General features: G+C 24.2%; 2 protein-coding genes across 2 annotated transcripts; both read right to left on the minus strand.

The window, feature by feature from the left end:
* Positions 1–650: 650 nt before the first annotated feature.
* LOC105426293 (cytochrome P450 4C1-like) lies at positions 651–5872 on the minus strand. The gene is made up of 12 exons (XM_011637449.3): positions 5488–5872; positions 4836–4939; positions 4528–4612; positions 3992–4177; positions 3650–3743; positions 3200–3302; positions 2923–3025; positions 2551–2657; positions 2413–2481; positions 1449–1617; positions 982–1161; positions 651–885 (listed from the first exon to the last, which is right to left on the minus strand). The coding sequence occupies exons 1-12, from the start codon at positions 5630–5632 to the stop codon at positions 701–703; spliced, it is 1530 nt and encodes a 509-aa protein (XP_011635751.2). The 5' UTR covers positions 5633–5872; the 3' UTR covers positions 651–700.
* A 5198-nt stretch (positions 5873–11070) lies between these two features.
* On the minus strand, positions 11071–18514 carry LOC105426291 (glutamyl aminopeptidase-like). The gene is made up of 12 exons (XM_089081509.1): positions 18338–18514; positions 17020–17570; positions 16168–16647; positions 15736–15919; positions 15204–15354; positions 14815–14896; positions 14263–14648; positions 13829–14103; positions 12763–12962; positions 12334–12633; positions 12121–12190; positions 11071–11664 (listed from the first exon to the last, which is right to left on the minus strand). Exons 2-12 carry the CDS (start codon positions 17547–17549, stop codon positions 11512–11514), a joined length of 2811 nt encoding a protein of 936 aa, XP_088937635.1. The 5' UTR covers positions 17550–17570; positions 18338–18514; the 3' UTR covers positions 11071–11511.
* Positions 18515–18830: the final 316 nt, after the last annotated feature.

Consider the following 18830-nt stretch of genomic DNA (forward strand, 5'->3'; position numbering starts at 1 on the left):
CCATTTCCTGCTAAACTGCGCGAGCACAAAAATCGGGACTAGAGCACATAATTAGCACATAAATAGAATTTAATTTGGACATATAATTTTTTCGGTTTTTTGTGGGACGGGAATGCGAGCTTAACAGAGATACATTCGGGGCTTGATTATAACATACATATTACTTTTATACATAACTTTATTTAATATAATCAAACCTTTTAATTTTAAAAATTTAAATTTACTATACAATTTAGTATACAAAACATCCATGTATCTTTAATTACAAATCATGTAACTAATACATCTAATATATATCTTTTATTTATACATATATATATATTTTTTTTAAAGTTATTAAACATAAACCACAAATTCACATATTTAAAATATGTACGAAATACATATAAAATAATTTGTAACATGAAGAATATTTGTGAATATAAACTATGAACAAAAAAATCTATAACGAGATTTCGTATAATTGAGATCTAAATATGCTCACGCATCTGCCGATGAAAAATTTTGCAAAATAAAATCTCTCTTGCATAAAGAAAATCTCTCAGAATGAAAAAGTTATATTTTACATTTTCGATTTATTTTTTTATATAAAATTATCCTTTTCCTAGTTGAATAAATAGACGAAACACAGTACAGTAATATTTTAAACTTTTTAATATTAGCACTTCTATATTCTTTTATGTTCTAGTTCTATAAGAACTTATGTCTTAAAATCTGCATGTTTTTTAATGATTGGAACAAATTTTAAACCCAGTGGATAAGCGGGACGAATCATCATATCAGCATTAAACTGAACGTCCTTTAAATTCTCTATTGGCTCCAAATAAAAATTATATATCAAAGAAGCTATGAAAGACTTCATTTCCAATAAAGCAAATCGTTGTCCTACAATTATATGTATTATTGCAATCTATTTAATTTGGAAGAAGATTGAAAACTGTTAAAAACAGTATTGAAAATAATATTAAAAAAATAATTTACCAATGCAGTTACGTGATCCAGCACTAAATGGCAAATATGCATATGGATGTTGATTTCGTATATTATCGGGTAAAAATCTATCTGGATCAAATATCTCTGGATTTGGCCAATAATTCGGATCTCTATGGACTCCATAAATACTAATAAGCAAAGATGTCCCAGCTGGTATTAAATATGATTCTAAAAAATTTTATAAAATAACTTTTAATTTACAAGTGGTTAAGCTATTTCATAACAAATTGAAAAAATACATACCTATCTAACAAATATCTATTAATACAGAACAAGTATGTATAATTTCAATGAAAGAACAATATTTCCATAAAAGAAAAAATAATAATTGCAATAATTAATAAAATGTATTAAAAGATAATTGTAATTTGAAAAATTATTTTTTTAAATTACTATAAAATTTCTAAATATTCCTTAATATCTTTAAACATTTATAAAATTAATTAGATACATACGTAATTTTATATCCTCGGAAGTAACTCGTGATATAAAATAAACGACAGGATACAAACGCATTGTTTCTTTTATACATCTTTCTAGATACGACAAATTTTGTAGAGACTGCATAGTAAATCTTCCTCCACTTTCATGCATTACAGCATTAACTTCTTCTCTGACACGATCCTATTATTATTAAAATTGATTAATATATTTTAAGACATTTGTATTAAATTTTTCAGAAAATACATAATAATTTAAATGTGTCCAACAAATTATGCTTAAAATATGTAAACAATATAGAATAATATATGCATTCGTTACCTATCCACTTCTAAAAAAGCATAATCGATACTCGAAAATAATTAAAGTTTGTTATCGTTTTTTACAATTCTGATTTGCTGTGTCAGTGCGCTCATTTCATTTACTGTTGTAGAGATCATTTTATATATAAATTATGTATGTTTGGCAGTTGTGTGTATCAAAAGATTAATAGCGTAACACTAAATATTAATTTCTGCTTCTTTTATTTAAAAAAATAAATAATACGCGCACACGTATGTAATGTCTAATTCACTTATGATAAGGAGACATTAAAATGGTACTTAGATACATCGAAATTATCGAAGTTATTGTATTTTCAATGCTGATTGGTGCTTTCGCAGTGCTTACTTCGTAAATAATTGTCATAATAAAGATTTAATATTTGGCAATTGTGTATATTGTGTATTTTAAGAAATTTATAATGTAATGACGTTATATTAATTTCTGCTCCTTTAGTTTAAAAAATTATATAACATGCGCGTAGTCTAAATTAAAAAAAACTGTTATACATTATGTTTTACACAAGTTAATACATTTACATACACATCAAAAAATTTGTTACAATTATAAATTACTATTTATTAATATAATTAACCTGATGAGTTAATGTAAAATTAATTAATTTTTCTTCCAATCATGATATTAAACAAAAGTTACCTGGACATCTTTATGATCAGCTAATAACAGTAAAACATAGCAGATAGTCATCGCTGTAGTATCGTGACCCTATAACCACCATTACATACATTTTTACATATCTAGATAAAAAATAAAAAAGTTTCGAAATTTACATACGGCAAACAAAATAGTATCAATTTCTTCTTTAATATCTGAATCAGTTAAATAGCCTTCTCGAGATGCTGCTATTAATAAATCCATCATAGTCAGTCGTCTTTTTTCAACTAAATTAAAAAGTAAGACATGTCACATACTCTCATGAAGCGCATCTTTATTATTGATATAATACAATTTTGATTTATTCTCAACAAACAATACTGATTTAAAAATTAAAGTACATTAATGTTGAACTAATTTTTAATGCAGATAAATTTGTTACTTAAGTTTTAAATATACTTATCACAACTGATAATCAACAATATTGTAAAAGAAATTTATAATGTAAATCAATTTATAACGTAAAAGTATAACATGTGATTATATACATACTTGTGACAGCTTCTACATTATCTTCCTCTATTGTACATTTATCACAATTTTTCAAATATCGTCCATTGGTTTGTTCATGATAAAGTTTCTTTTCTGCAATAATCTAAAAAATGTCAATCCATTTATTTTATTTATGCGTTAATAACATTCCCAAAATTTACAGATCCTGTTAATACATTTTGTATAAAAGTATTATAAACTCTTTATATATTTCTTTATAACTTTACATAATAAAAAACACACAAAGACAAAATAAAAATAACAGAAAATTACATACTTTTTGAGATAATCCATGTATTATATTTAGAAGTTTTTTTTGTTGTCTACCTTTTGATGTTAGTGCGAAGATCCAATCGAGATATAACCATGGTCTTAGTCCTCTAAATTTTAATTAATTTAAAATTACTATTATTACAATTACATATTAATATATACATAATTTTGAAAAGACAAGGATATTAGGAGATATTGGAAATGACACATGTTTTTAAATTTAGTACATTAATTTTATCATAATATTATAATAAACATTCAACATTTAAAGTTTTTATTTAAAAAAATTTTTATTTTAAAGATTTTATTTTAAACAAGCGATTGGATGATTAAATGTTTAAATTGCTAACTTTTAGAGAATATACTTTTATGATTATTATATTTATATAATTGAATGATAATGTGTTCATTTATCTGAATACTTTGTAATTATTTATTATATACTATAAGTTACCTGTAAACGACGAATTCCAACATCTGATTAACTGCATTTCGATATTGTTGTTGAAACAAATCAAATTCTTGCAGAGAAATGCCCATGACTGTGTCTACAGATATACTTGTATAAAATACAGATATACTTGTACAAAATATCATAAAATAATATCATGACAATGCATGGTAAAATTTTTTTAAAAAGTTTTTTGTTTTGTTTTGTTTTGTTTTGTTTTGTTAGAATTAAATGTTCTATCTTTAATTTGTCATAATTATATTTTGCATTTGAAATTTATATTGTTTGTTGAGTTATCTAACAATAAATTAAAAGACTTAAGTAATTGTAATCAAAATGCAATACCGCAAATTGTATTCAGCGTATATTCACTAATAAACAACATTAAATCCTTTACAATATGGTCGCTAATATTTTTCAATGAGTTTGCCATGTCCTCGCCCTCCTTAGTAAAAACCTCAATAAACTGTTGTAATATAGCAAGACGGAATGTAGGATTTAATATTTTTCGTCGCGATTGCCATTTGGCGCCTGAAACAAAAACAATATATCAGGTAACAAAAATAAATTGAAGTTTATTAAAAAATAGAAAATAAAGATAAGTATGTTCGTATCTTATACTCCGTCGTACACAAGTTTAATTATAACATACTATGATAAAATTGTAATTTGCATTTATATTTGTTCTATATCTTTTTCTGCTAAACATATAACGAATACATTTTATATACAAACTTTCTTTTATATACAAATAATGTTCATATTTTATTTGATTTACGTGATAACTTGATTTTGATCGTAACTGGAATATGTAATAAAAACTCGATAATAAGAATTTTACATAATAGTAAAATGTATATATGTTATATATATTACATTACCTCTACTAGTGAGAAGACCTGTATTAAGCCAAGGATGTAAGAAGTTATAAATAAAACTTTTTTCTTTATGCATCTTTAATATTTTCTAAATTTAAAAAGTTTTAAAGTAATTAGTTAATTCAATCGTGAAATGAATGATTGTAATAATTATTTGTTAAATTATTATTGACATTTTATTAATTTAATCTCTAATGTGTTTATACTTTACCTACATAATAATTTTTGTTAAATATAAGTAAATGAGAAACTTTTAATTATCAATTTGTCAATAATTATTGATAAATTTGAATGTTTTTACGTTATACTACCTCTATGTCATCAGGATGACGGATAAATACAAAGGGTATAGAGAAAAGCCATACTTTACTAACAGGATAATATTGGTCTAATATCTGTAACTTCCAAAGATCCTCTGAAAGAACAGAAAAGACATATATATTGAGAATATAAGAACATAATGCTGGAAATTTATAACTAGTCTATTATATTTTTAATATGTATATTAAATTTATTACAATAGAAGGTGAAGCAGCATTTTTAAGTACCGCTAATGATTCTGAATGTATCAAAGATACACTCGTCGGAATTACATAGCGTCAAAGTTATCTATGCATTTTTGTTCAATTATTGCCAGCATTAATATTAATTATACACCTTTACACATCACGAAAAAGTTGCTGAACAAAATTTGTGTATCATGTGTGGGAGTGTGCGCGCGCGTGCGCGCGCGCGCGTGTGTGTGTGTGTGTGTGTGTAGTTGCATGTAAAAAATTGAATACATATATCTGAATAAAATCGTAAATGTAGATTAGAAACACATTGTGAATTAAAGAAGTCTATTGATAAAATTATTATAATTATTAAAAAAATATTATAATATTAAAAAAATATTCAACAGATATTAAGTTCTGTATCTTAAAATTTTTTAATTCAAACAAATGTTTTTAAAATTTAACTTACTCCGTGAACTTTGCAATATCTTTCTAATGATTGAATAACTTGACGGTCCAGGTATACGATTGATAAGCCTTCCATTTCGTCCATAATGTACGTAAAAATTATATGCCAATAAAATAAAAATAAAGAATAATAGAATATTAATCATTGTACTAATCAGTGTTTCTTGACTGAATAACTAATTGTTTTCAATTTCTTCTTTCTGTGTCAATGTATTACACATTTCACACAATCTTCTTTGACTACTGTGTTGCAACTATGTAAGATTGTAACTGGTATATTGAGAAATATATCGGACTTGATCGGGGAGAGAATAAGATCTTGAAGAAAATAGTAGGGAGATATGTGAGAGAGGGAGCGATTTTCAGAGAACAGAGATTGAAATAAGGGGAAGAGCTTGAGAAAGAGGATAGAGATTCGAAGTTTCACTCTGCGAGTGAATAAAAGTTAAAATTCCTGGAGACAGAAAAAGGACGAAGAATCTACAATAACTTTGCCATCCTTTCCAGATGGAAACCTTCACATCTTAAACGTCCTGCATAAGAGCACGATAATCAATTATTCGTACCCTGATCGGACTCATCTCTGCTGCAAGGAATGGATCTCGCACGGATCCTCAATCCGATTTCTTTTCTCTCATTAATGGACAGAATCTTCGGCACGTGTTGACCTGACGTCGACATCTTACTGTGAAACCAAGTTCTTAATAATGTCGACATTGAATGTAACCTTTATCATTAATATTCATTAATTAAAAGGTCGGACGTTTATTTCGTAAGATTCAAACGCGCATTTTTGTGTGAGAATTTGTATTTTGAAATTTGTTTAAGATATAATTTAGAATATTATAATAAAAGCCGTTATTTAAACTATACATGATTGTTATCGATTAGTAACCTCTATTATTAATCGTGATAGTATCAATATTCTGAATAAATTTAATAATTGAAACATGCTTTTAAATATGCTAATTATTCCTTATAACTTTTAAAAAATTTAGAAAGTATAAAAAATGTATTTTTTAAATGTTTTATCAACATTTATAAATAAAAATTTATGTAAATTTTAAAATATATTAAAATTTATATACATTACATAATATTACATAAATATTTTTAATAAGTAAATGTTTTAATTACTGTGCCAGAATAACAGATCAAAGTTTATAGACTCAATGATTATGACTATCTGCTGGTTTATCTTGTCTGTCTGTAGAATTATTAATATCAATTGGATAAAAAAGTGGGAAATATTAAAGCAGAATTATTTTTCTTGTAACTACCTTTACTTTTTCAGAATAGTTTTTAAATTTTTTATGTAAGATCATGCTTATGATAGTTATAATTATATAATTTTTACGTCAGTCAAATCAGAAAGAAATCTAAAGTTTGTAATCAATGAAAAAATTCTACGTAAAACATATATGATATGCTATTAATATTTATGACTTATGACTATTACAAAACAATCCATACAAAAGAATATTTACTTAAATATTCATGTAAAAATTATTTCTAAACTTATCTTTACTTCGATCGAAAATATAGTTGCAATGATCGAATGTGTGATATCGCATGTAGTATCCTAATAAAAATAAACATTGTTTTTAATAAGTATACACTACAAGTATCCACTTATAAAAAAAGCATCTTAAGTCAACACTTACATTTCTGGGAATTTATTGTTGTCTCTTTTCTCTAATTTCAACTGATCCTTTCGCTGCGCTTACTTCATGACTGAGAAAATCATTTGACAATTATGTATATTGTATTAATTAAAAATTAACACAATAATACAGTGTAACAGTATTATATTCTACTTCTATAATTTTTGTTCTTTTTATTTAACAAAATAACATGCACAGAGCGCGTGTTTGTAATATCTTCACTTATTTTGTGAATTGATATCATTGCTGATAATCTATTTTTACAATTTGCATATTCATCATACACATTGTATATATTATCATAGATAAAAGATTACGAGTGTATATTTAACAGAAAAATATAAAATATAAAAATATTTTTTATATTTTATATTTTTCTGTTAAATATACACTCGCAAAAGAAGTAGTGTATGCGTAGTTCGTCTGTAATGTTTAGTAAATTTAAAAAATTTATTTCTAAAAAAGATATTTAAATAAATTAATATTATTTAGTTTATCTACGTAATCAATTAATTATTAAAAATTTAAAAATTATGATATATTCTGTCATTATCTATAAAATGATTATCAACAGCGATAATAACATTATATTGCGTATAATCTTATAATTTTATGTATAAAACTAATGTCTAAAATAAATATTATTACTTATTTGTCACTTTGCGTTACATAATTTTATTGTATATAGTTATATTATACATACAATTATATTGTACACATAAATAAGAAAATCGTATTGATACTACAAGCACCGGTAATTTATAACAAACTTTGCTTCGGAAAAAAATAAATATAATTATTAGTTATTACATTTTTAGGATTACTTATAGGAATGGTAAAAACAGACATTTAAATATTTTTAAATCGAGTGCTAAACATTTTCAAATAAATTTAAAAAAAGAAAATATTTATGTATTCGCAGGTTATAAATATATTTAATTAAGCTAATGTAAGATTTTAAAAATAAGAAAGCATTGTAAAAAGTGATAAAATTCAATATCAAAGCATCCATACACTTTTCACATAGAACAAAACCCTCCAGTAGACGTCCATTAGACGCCGGTCATGAATATTCGGAATTTCCAGTAGACGGCCAATAGACGACCACAGGAAATCCACAGTTCCGCTTTGTGAAAGTCTATGAGATCTCTATTAGATCTCTTCCATAGACGTCTGTCATTAGACATTACGGATCGCTAATAGAGGGTTCATGGAGCTTTGGTAGATGATTTATTATTAAAAGTTAATAAAATGAATTTTATGATGCTGAACAAAAATATTTCTACGAAGACACGAAGCGCATATGGTATATATGCTGCATGGAATTAATAAAATTTAACATCGTAATGGAACTAATAAAATCTTTTTTATCTTGCAATGTCGATAATATCGCTCATTTTTTTCGAAAACCATGGACCACGCATCCTTGTGATATACCGTACTCAAGCTCGCTTCACTTAGTGATTCACTTAGTGACTCGCAGTCGAACATACTCGTCGTCGACACTGTCTGCGAACGTCGGTCTGTGAGAGACAGAGATAGGGAGAGAACAAATAGTCCGAAGCTAGTCCTTCCTTCATTCCAGCTTTATTAATTAATTCAAAATTTTAAATTAGTGAATCGTTAGTGTATTTGTTAGCTCCTCTCGGAGCTTGGACGTAACACATAATTACATCTACATTATATATAATTATATATAATTAGATATAAATCGTTTTTTTCGGATAATTGTAAATATTACCTTGTTGATCTAAACTTTTAAACTTCTAAACTTAGATCAGTCTAGACTTAGATCAGATATTAGTTAATTATTTTGAAATGATGACGGCTACTTTAAAGATAGTTTTTCTTCAATGTTTTTTCACTTCTAAATGTTTGAACATTTATTGAAGGTGATTCTGCTAATTATTGTTTTTACAATAAATTGTTTACTCGAATTTGTTTTTGTCACAACATTTCGTTTTTGCTTGTTCATTGGTCTCACTTTTCTCTTATTAATAATAATCATAATCAAGTTACAAATAAAGAAATAATTATTTTTATAAAATATGGTTCATTTAATTTTGGTCGTATCTGGTTGGCAGCTATTGCAGTGCTTACGATAACTATTGCAATGTTATGAATATATTTTATCGATCAACATTTATATTTCGTATCGTAATATTTTATTATTGCAACGCTACGCAAGAAATAGATTTATGAAGATGTAGTTTTATTTGCATACATTGTTTACATAAACATCAGGTGAAATTTTGATAAAAATTTCGAATCTTTTGTTTCATTCCTTCAATTCTTTTTGAATTTGTTTTACTATTTCTTCAAAATTTATCTGCTTCTCTTTTATATTCTACCGAGATATTATTGACGTTACATAACATTTTTTTATATGCGTAATTTTCTTCGTCGTCAGTTCTATTTTTTCTGCATCTGATATATCAAGTGCGATTTTTAAAATTCAATAATTCTTCCTCTTCCATTTTATGTTAATTAGCTTTTTATTCCCTTTTTTCTTAATACTAGACATTACAAACGCGCGCTACGCGCTCGCTATTTATCTTTTTCAACACAAGAGCAAAAATTAATATAATACTTACTCATTATACTACTGTTACATTATAATATTTTTAACTTCTTGGTACATAATTGTCAAAACGATCCTCTGTGAGATCAATACAATGACAGCTATTCACGAAGTTAGCGTAGCGAGAAAACCAATCGGCATCGCGGAAAAGCGACAGCAATAATTCGAGAGATGCGAGTATCGATGTCATGCCTTTTTTTTTAGAAAGGAATCAGTTATTACAAAGATACATTATATTCATTATAAATTAAATAAATTAAATAATAAAATAGCTATTTAAATAATTATTTATTTTTGATATAAATTTATCTATGCAATATAATTTTGTTGACAAGTGTATTTTTAATACGTTCAAAATCATTATTTAAAAATGCAGCTTTATATTTTAAATATTCTAATTATTCTAATAAATTTAACATATTAAGAATATTCTAAATTAATTATAAATTTTTCAGCAGTATATTCTTAACATATTCAACACAACATATATATCTTTTCAGAAGATATTTGAAAATTGCTGATCATCCTCTTTGACAAATATTATCCTATTTTTAAAGTATGACTTTTCTCAACACTCTTTGTATGTAACACCTCGTCATCCAGACGACATAATGTAGTATAACGTAAAAACATTCAAATTTGTCAATTAAAAAACTTCTCATTTACTTATATTTAGCAAAAGTTGTTATATAGATAATAAACTTATTAAAGATTGAATTAATGAAATGTCAATAATAATTTATATAACAATTATTACAATCATTCACTTCACGATTGAATAAAATAATTATTTTATAAATTAGGTAATACTACGGACGCATATCGAAAAGATTAGAAAGTTCGATTAAAAAGATCGAAAAGTTTTATTTACAATGTTTTACATCCTGCTTTAAAAGCAGGTTTTCTCACTAGTGGAGGTAATGTAATTATATCATTGTAACATATAAAACATATGTACAATCATTGTTATATATAGTTCTTGTCATCGACATTTTATTATCGATAAAAATTATAATCAAATTATTACAAAATCAATTAAAATATGAACATTATTTGTAAGAAAGTTTGTATATAAAATGTATTTCTTATAAGTTAAGTAGAAAAATTTTTTATTATTTTTATTATTTTTTTATTATTTTATTATTTTTTAATAAGCCTCAATTTATTTTTGTTAAATTTTGTTACCTGACATATTCTTTCTGTTTTAAGTGGACAAATGGCAATCGCGACCGAAAATATTAAATCCCACATTTTGTTTTGTTATGTTACAATAGTTTGTTGACGTTTTCATACAGCAGAGCGAAGATGACATGACAAACTTTTTGAAAAATATGGGCGATTATATTGTAAATGATTTATATTGTTTATTAGTGAATATATGCTGAATACAATTTACAGTATGACATTTTGATTACAATAATGTAACACTTTTATCTTATTATTAGGTAACACAAACAATATAAATTTCACATACAAAATATAGTTATGTCAAATTATAGAATAATATTTAATTCTAAAACCCTTTAGAAATATTTGAGCATGTATTATCGTGACAAACTGTATCCCCATCTTACGAAGAAAGTCGAGCACATTCTGAATTTTAAAGAATTTTCTATTTTCTGTATATGTGAATTTTGAATGTATGGACTATTAAAAATACGGAGGAATTATGTAAACCACCACGTGCATAATTAAAAATATATAAAAATTTTTTTCATAAGATAAAACATTATTAAAGCATTATTATATAACAAATTATATACAATAAATACACATGTTATTATCTAGCATCTCTGGGTACTTGAGTTGAAGAAATTAAAAATTTTTCAAAGTAGCAAACTTGTTTTTCGATTTGGGACAATCGTGTTCCTATCTTTTGTTTAATATATGAAACATCATCATAAGAAGCAGAATTATTCATGTGGTTGCTCACCTGAAATCCATTCACATTAAGTGTATTATAATTACATAATTTATTTTTATACATATGAAAAATATTTATCTTGAAAAGAAAAATAGTGAAAATAAAATCAAAGAAAAAATTATAGATCTAAAAAGAAATTGTCAATGAATATTCCACAAGATAGAAAAAAACGATAAAAAAAGAAGAAACAATAAAAGAAATTATAAAAAAAAATAAAGATGTAAATTATACATATATAATATATATTTATAATTTACATCTTTATTTTTTTTTATAATTTCTTTGATTGTTTCTTCTTTTTTTATCGTTTTTTTTTTATCTTGTGGAATATTCATATATAAAATAAAATTTATATTACCTTTCATTGCTATATCGTATTTTATTTTTAATAAGAAGTTATGTACTATATAAGATACGTCAAAAAATATATGTATATCATTTTTTTTTTTAAAAGCTAAAGTTTACCTTGTCAAGTTGCTCTTTAGAATACACGTAATTAATAATGTCTATTAATATTACGGGCAGTTTGATTTCTCTGTAAACAAATTGTTAGATTTATAATTATGGTATAATTATGATTAGATTTATAATCAGTATAATTGATATAATTTAAACGACAAACTTTTATTTAATTTCATGCAATTCATGCAATATATGTTTCTTACAAAAGATTATTACCTGGATATTACTTTTAAGTTTTGCAATATATAATCGAGCACTAAATTATTTTTTGCATGTTTTGCAATAATGGAGTGCAAAACTGTAATACGATCTTCTTTAGTAAAGTTTTCTGATAAAAATATTTCTGATAAAGTTAGGTTGATGTAATTAAAAATGATTTGTATATCTTCAGTGCACGCTAAAGATACTAAATGATTCTTATTAAATTTTGCTAAAAGAAATACTTTGCCCCAAATAGTATTATTTGCTTTTTTTGTTCCTTCACAATATGTCCAATCGCTCCACCATGGATTAATACTAAATAATTTGATAAAATAATTATTAGAATGAGTTAAAAAAGCAACTTAGTATCTATGGTCTTCTATTATTGACAATTTGTTATCCATTATATGATATTAAAAAAACTGTAATTGTGGAATATATTACCCCTCGATTTTAAGAAATTCTTGATATTTTTGACGATCTTTTATTAATCGTAAAGTAGCATTATTCTTACATATGTCAGAACCAAGTACGCATGCCCATTTTGCAGCTTCATGCCTTAAACTCTTAATTAAATTATTTTCATCTGATTCGTTATATCCTAAATTATTTAAAAGAGATTCTAGAATTTGGTAAAAGTGTGCCTGAAAATAAACAAATATCATTATTACACTAATATGTTATTTTGGAAAAGAAAAATAATAAGAAAAATTTATTAATATAATTTATTTATATTTTAATTCTTATGTTAATAATAAAATTTTTAATTTTATTATAATATTTAGAAAAAAATATTTCCCAAATTTTTAATCTTATTTTTCTTATAATATAAGTTTTCAAAAATTTCTGTCTGTTGGTGGAAGAAATTGTGATTTAATTTATTTCACATAAATCATAAAGTTAGACAAAATAAAACAATTTTTTATAATATTATTTTTAGAAAATATTTAAAAAATATTTATAAGAATTTTTTAATAGTGAATGATACTTGTTACATATAATTGTGATATATATATATATTACAAGTTAAAAAAAATATTATTATATACATATATATTCTTCTGTAAATATTATTCACAATTTAAAAAATATACATATAGGAAATTTTATTTTAAATTAATTATAAGATTATATACAATAGTATTATATATAATATATTGATTATAGTATTAATTATAGTATTATATATAATATAATGAAAAATAAATTCTGCAATACATCAAGAAAATAATATATTTACTTCAAACGTACATAAATGTATTCACAAAACAATTATTTGAATACACGACTACTAATTTGTACTATTTAAAATTATTTACATAATTACAACATTTAATCTAGATGAAATAATACAAGAAAATATTATTAACACAATTTTTACACAGTTTATTTTTATAAAATTTATATCCTAATTTTGAATGTTAAAATGACATTTTTATATCACAATTAAATGTTACGCTTTATGAGTCAGATATATGTTCTATAAATTAATAATTTAATTATTACTTACTTTGATTTCACTACTTTTTGAAAATGGGAAAAAGCTGGATATTTGTTCCATAATTTTAAATACAGGATACCATGATATATAATTTTCCTCTTTCGATAAATAAGATGTGAGTTTTTTGAAAAGATTAAAGTTGAGTTGGCCTTTTAATAGAAAATGGTACGCATCATCAATGAGCTGAGCACGATTAAGAACATGTATTTTGCTATATTCAGATGAGAGAAGACATTTCAAGATATTTTCCCATAATCTGTCGTCGTATTTAACACGATAATATCCTTTGGCATACAAAAATTTCATAATTAATTAAATAATTAATTTAATATACAATATATATAAAACTTTGCTATACACATATATATATATATATATATATGAAATTAATATCATAATATATATAAAATTGATATATAATATACTGTTTGGTTCATATTTACCAGCTTGAGCTACATTAGCGATAATCCATTCATCTTTTGTTGTATTAGCCACGCGTAAAATTGGGTTACTGCGGTGTAGCCAATGTTTAAATACAATGTTTAAATTATTATAATAGCGATAATTTTGTCTAATGTATGTTACATGAATCCATAAACCTTTTGGAAATAATTTATCGGAATTATTTTGTGATAATGTTATTATCACTTTGCTTGTATTTTGTATCGTTTGTACATTTAATACAAGATAGCGTTTTTGTATTATCCAATTATTCATCCTTCTTCCTAAGTCCATATTTTTTCTCTTATAAATATTTTTTAAAGTTTCTTGCATAATATTGAAGAATTTATTGGAAATACTATTCGATGTGTCGAAAGATTTATCCTGACTAAAGTTGTAAAAATTTATGTATATTAAATTTATATTAAAATGTAACATAAAAAATTATACAAAGGATACTAGAAATATAATATTATTTAATTCATTTATTCATGTGTTAATTTAGTGTAATTTACATGATTAAATACATAACATATCTTATGATTAATACTCACTGGAGAGCTACATAACGACTGAGACCTGACATAAACACATCTTTGGGAATTGTTTGTGACAGCATGCGTATGAAAACAGGTGCTATAGCAATTAATATCATAAAAGATAATTAAGCATGATTAGATAAACTAAATTAATTGTGATTTTCATAAATTTCTACGTAATTATTTTTGTAAAAGAGAAGATAAGTTCTAAATTTTAATAACGTATACATATATTTTTTGCAATAAAAATTATATAAATAAATTGCAAATAAATTAGTTAAGTAATCTTTTGTTATATAATATGTGAGTTTGAAAACATTGTAAAAACACTATAAAAATAAAGCTTAAAAATTTTTTTACAAATAATGATTTAACTATATTCAGTATTATATATTCAGTCTTACCTTTAATATAACGAGTAAAAGGAAACAATGAATTAATACCAGATAATTCATTGACTTTTGATACAAGAGGCATATCGTAATAATCATTCAAATGAAGAGACTCGTGTTGAAATTGCACTACGAATAGATTCAATATTGTGTAATCAAGTATCTACAAGCAAAAGTTTCAATCAATATAATATAATACAATATAATAAGTGTTATCAATATCATATAATTCTTATCTTTAAATAATATACTTAAGAAGTATAATAAAAATTTAAATAAAAACATATAGAATTGAACAGATCTTTGTCATTGTTTAAAATATCAAGAAACTAATTTTTATGATATAAATATTAGCAAATTTCTTTTATATTTTATACAAAATATAAAAATTTGGAAAATTTGATTTATCAATATTCGTTAATTCTAAATCTAAAATTAATATTTAATCATTAAAGGTTTTTTACATATTTGTAATATTAATGTTTTAATTCCAATAATGAGACTATCTAACAATCTGTAATCTGTAATTTATAACAAAAGCAACCTCGTCAACAATTTTCATTCCTAAAAAGGTGGCAACACCCTCGTTTATCCATAAATACGATCCCCAAGATTGTCCGATCATGTTGCCAAAGAATTGATATACTAATTTTCGTGCTATTGTGAATGCCACAGTCATTTCTCGTGCTCCGCTAAAAAAGTCTACATCATAAAGAACAGCTGCCTCACTAAAATATAATTTAATTATGAATGTGTCTTATTATTATTATGAATTTAATTATGAATATGTCTTTGTATATTAAACCTATGAAATTTAATCTTTATCACCTAAATTTTCAGCTTTCATTGTTTTTGATCACTATTTTAAGCTGTATAATTTTGAGCTTAAATTTTCTTAGATATTGACATAAATTAAATATACAATTTTTATTGTTAGTAAGTTTATTGTAAATTTCTAGTTTTATACACACAGTACCTATAAAGAATGAGTCCCCGTGCTTCCACATCTTTATCTTGAAAATTTTGTGCTACGATAATCTTCATATTTCGTGGAAATAGCGTTTTAGATATTTTTTTTTGTAAGTATTCTATGGAAGCTTTAATCATCCACTGAAAGAAGTCTAACCACACGTCGTTTTCACTCCAAATTTGGATGTTTACCTTGACTGGTATGTCATTATCGTTAAATTTATAATTAGAGCAAGCGTCGGTAAGACGGCTGAATTTGTGCAATACAATCGCTATGAGATAAGGAGAGATGTTAACAGATGTATACTTTATGAAAGTTTTGTCTTCGTCTCCAGTTTCTTCGGAAATCCTTGTATTTGTTACAATTTTATAATCTGAACAATGCTGTATGGAGATAGAAAATTTAGTTCTAATATCCGGCCTATCACAGTACGGAAATGCAGGACGAACACCTATTCCATGCAGATTGGATGCTGCGATCAACCATCTGTGACATTTTAAAAATAAATTTTTTAATTTTAATTATTACTAATATATAGCATGTGAATGTTAGAGATTATTATAATGCTACTTATGACTTCGAGAATAACATTTCTTATATTTCCTATTTTATTGTATTACTGCATTAAACATATATTTTTTAGATAAAACATACTTTTATAACATAAAGTATTGTAATTTACACGTTTTTCGATTTATATATATCAATATGTTTATTACATTTAAATCATTACATTTAAGTAAATTGAAATCAAATATATAAGTGAATATATAAGTGAATAAAAAGAAAGATTTATATCTTGTAATAATATTTTAGTCTCTAACATATTTAAATTTATTACATTTGTGCTCTACTCACACTGTATCAATTAAATTTGATTTCCAATAATTGTTTACGTTAATCATAATTCCAACAAAGTTTATTATCAGATGGTAGATATTAGATGGTAAAAATTCGTGATCAAAGTTAATGACAACTGTTTGCGTTTTATTATCATATGTATACATTATCGGTTTTATCACTTTACGATCTGTCGAAGTAAAAACTTCGGTTCCTGTTTCATCTATTTTCAGATTTAATACGTTCAAACGTATTAAGTTTGTTTTATTAGAAACTTGAAAATATGACGTAAGATTACCATAAAAAAGGGTATTGCCTTTTGCTCGTTGTTCGTTTATATATGGTCTAAATGTACTATATATATCATACATATTGAATTTTATTAAAATTGAAATATCTTCAATGAATGGTATGAAGTGAATATAATTGTCAAATGGTTTTATTAATTGCTCATCTGCATACACATTATTTTTTGTATCATTGTCAATAGCATCGTTTAGAGTGACAAATATTAGATTAATACTTAGGAATAATTTTAATAATTCCATAATGATTGTCACTTCACATATCTGTAATAATGTTTCTTTCGTCACAGAAAAGAAAAATTGACAAAATATAATGCGGAGACTATATTAATATCAATAATAAAAATTTGAAATTATCTTAACGTCGGTTAAAATCCATATTTTCCACATTATTCATACATTATTCAAACACAAATGAATTGTTATTCTATCTGTTAAAGCACAATTGTGTTGCAATTTTATAAAAATTTTACTTTTATAAACTTTATTTTTATTTATTTTTATAAAAACTTACAGAGCAATATCTGCATTGCAATGAAACTCTTTTTTCTTATTCTTTTTTATAAAAAATTCCATTAGCATATGTTTACTTAAATTTTAAAAAATTAATTCATTTTTTTTCTTGAAATAAATATACAAAAAAAACAAGTAGTAAACAAATTCCAAATTTTTTACAAATAATGCTTATAGTTAATAGCAAAAAGTAAATACCATTGAATTTACATATAAAATAAAAAAAAATGTTAAAAACACTAACAGCTAACGTTGATAATTGTTGTCATGCCACTTCTGTATTTAAAAATATTAATGTCTGTATATATATATATATATATATATATAATGAAAATATTAAGACATTTTAATTAAAAATTTTATCTTTTATTAGTTTATTTAATCATATATAATATGATATATATATATATATATATCATACATATATAATATACGTGACGTATATACATATATAATATACGTGGAAATTATTTCTATTTCTTATATCAGTCAGATTAAATTTATTTACTGTTACTTACATTGAATAGAAACTGTTTGTGCGATTAACTTCTATTTTTTGTGATAATTTACGATTGATTACGATATTTCTTGATAATAATTAAATCGTTATTAAGAGAAATATATGCGATCACAATCTCGAGTTCTTGACAACAAGAGTTAGTCAAGTGCCGGCAACGAATAGCTGAGATCATAATAAATGCGAATTTGATGTGCGAAAACAAAGGTAAGGTCATAGATGGCTCGTTAGTAAAGTGATTATATGTATAGTGTACCGCGCGTATGTATGTATATATATATATATATATATATATATATATACATATATACATATATATATATATATATATATATACTTAACGTTTTCACATAAAACATCTTTGTTTTTTTAAATAATAAAATAAAATATTTAAACAATAATTAATAATTACAACAATAATAATTATTTAAACAAATTACAGTTTCAAAGAAGAAATATGTTTTCATTAAAAAAGAATATTGTTTTCTTCTTAT

This window comes from Pogonomyrmex barbatus, unplaced genomic scaffold (assembly GCF_055798465.1).
Source record: "Pogonomyrmex barbatus isolate J1 unplaced genomic scaffold, ASM5579846v1 scaffold5, whole genome shotgun sequence".
Classification (NCBI taxonomy): domain Eukaryota; kingdom Metazoa; phylum Arthropoda; class Insecta; order Hymenoptera; family Formicidae; genus Pogonomyrmex; species Pogonomyrmex barbatus.

Excerpts from the sequence above, each read along its gene's own strand:
- LOC105426291 (XM_089081509.1), bottom strand. The coding sequence starts at position 17,549 with ATGGAATTATTAAAATTATTCCTAAGTATTAATCTAATATTTGTCACT. Across the intron at positions 16,648-17,019 it reads TCAAATTTAATTGATACAGT|ATGGTTGATCGCAGCATCCA; the intron begins GTGAGTAGAGCA and ends AAAATGTCACAG. Across the intron at positions 15,355-15,735 it reads GAATGAAAATTGTTGACGAG|ATACTTGATTACACAATATT; the intron begins GTTGCTTTTGTT and ends TTTTGCTTGTAG.
- LOC105426293 (XM_011637449.3), bottom strand. The coding sequence starts at position 5,632 with ATGATTAATATTCTATTATTCTTTATTTTTATTTTATTGGCATATAAT. Across the intron at positions 2,658-2,922 it reads TAATGTAGAAGCTGTCACAA|TTGAAAAAAGACGACTGACT; the intron begins GTATGTATATAA and ends TTTTTAATTTAG. Across the intron at positions 1,618-2,412 it reads CTGATCATAAAGATGTCCAG|GATCGTGTCAGAGAAGAAGT; the intron begins GTAACTTTTGTT and ends TAATAATAATAG.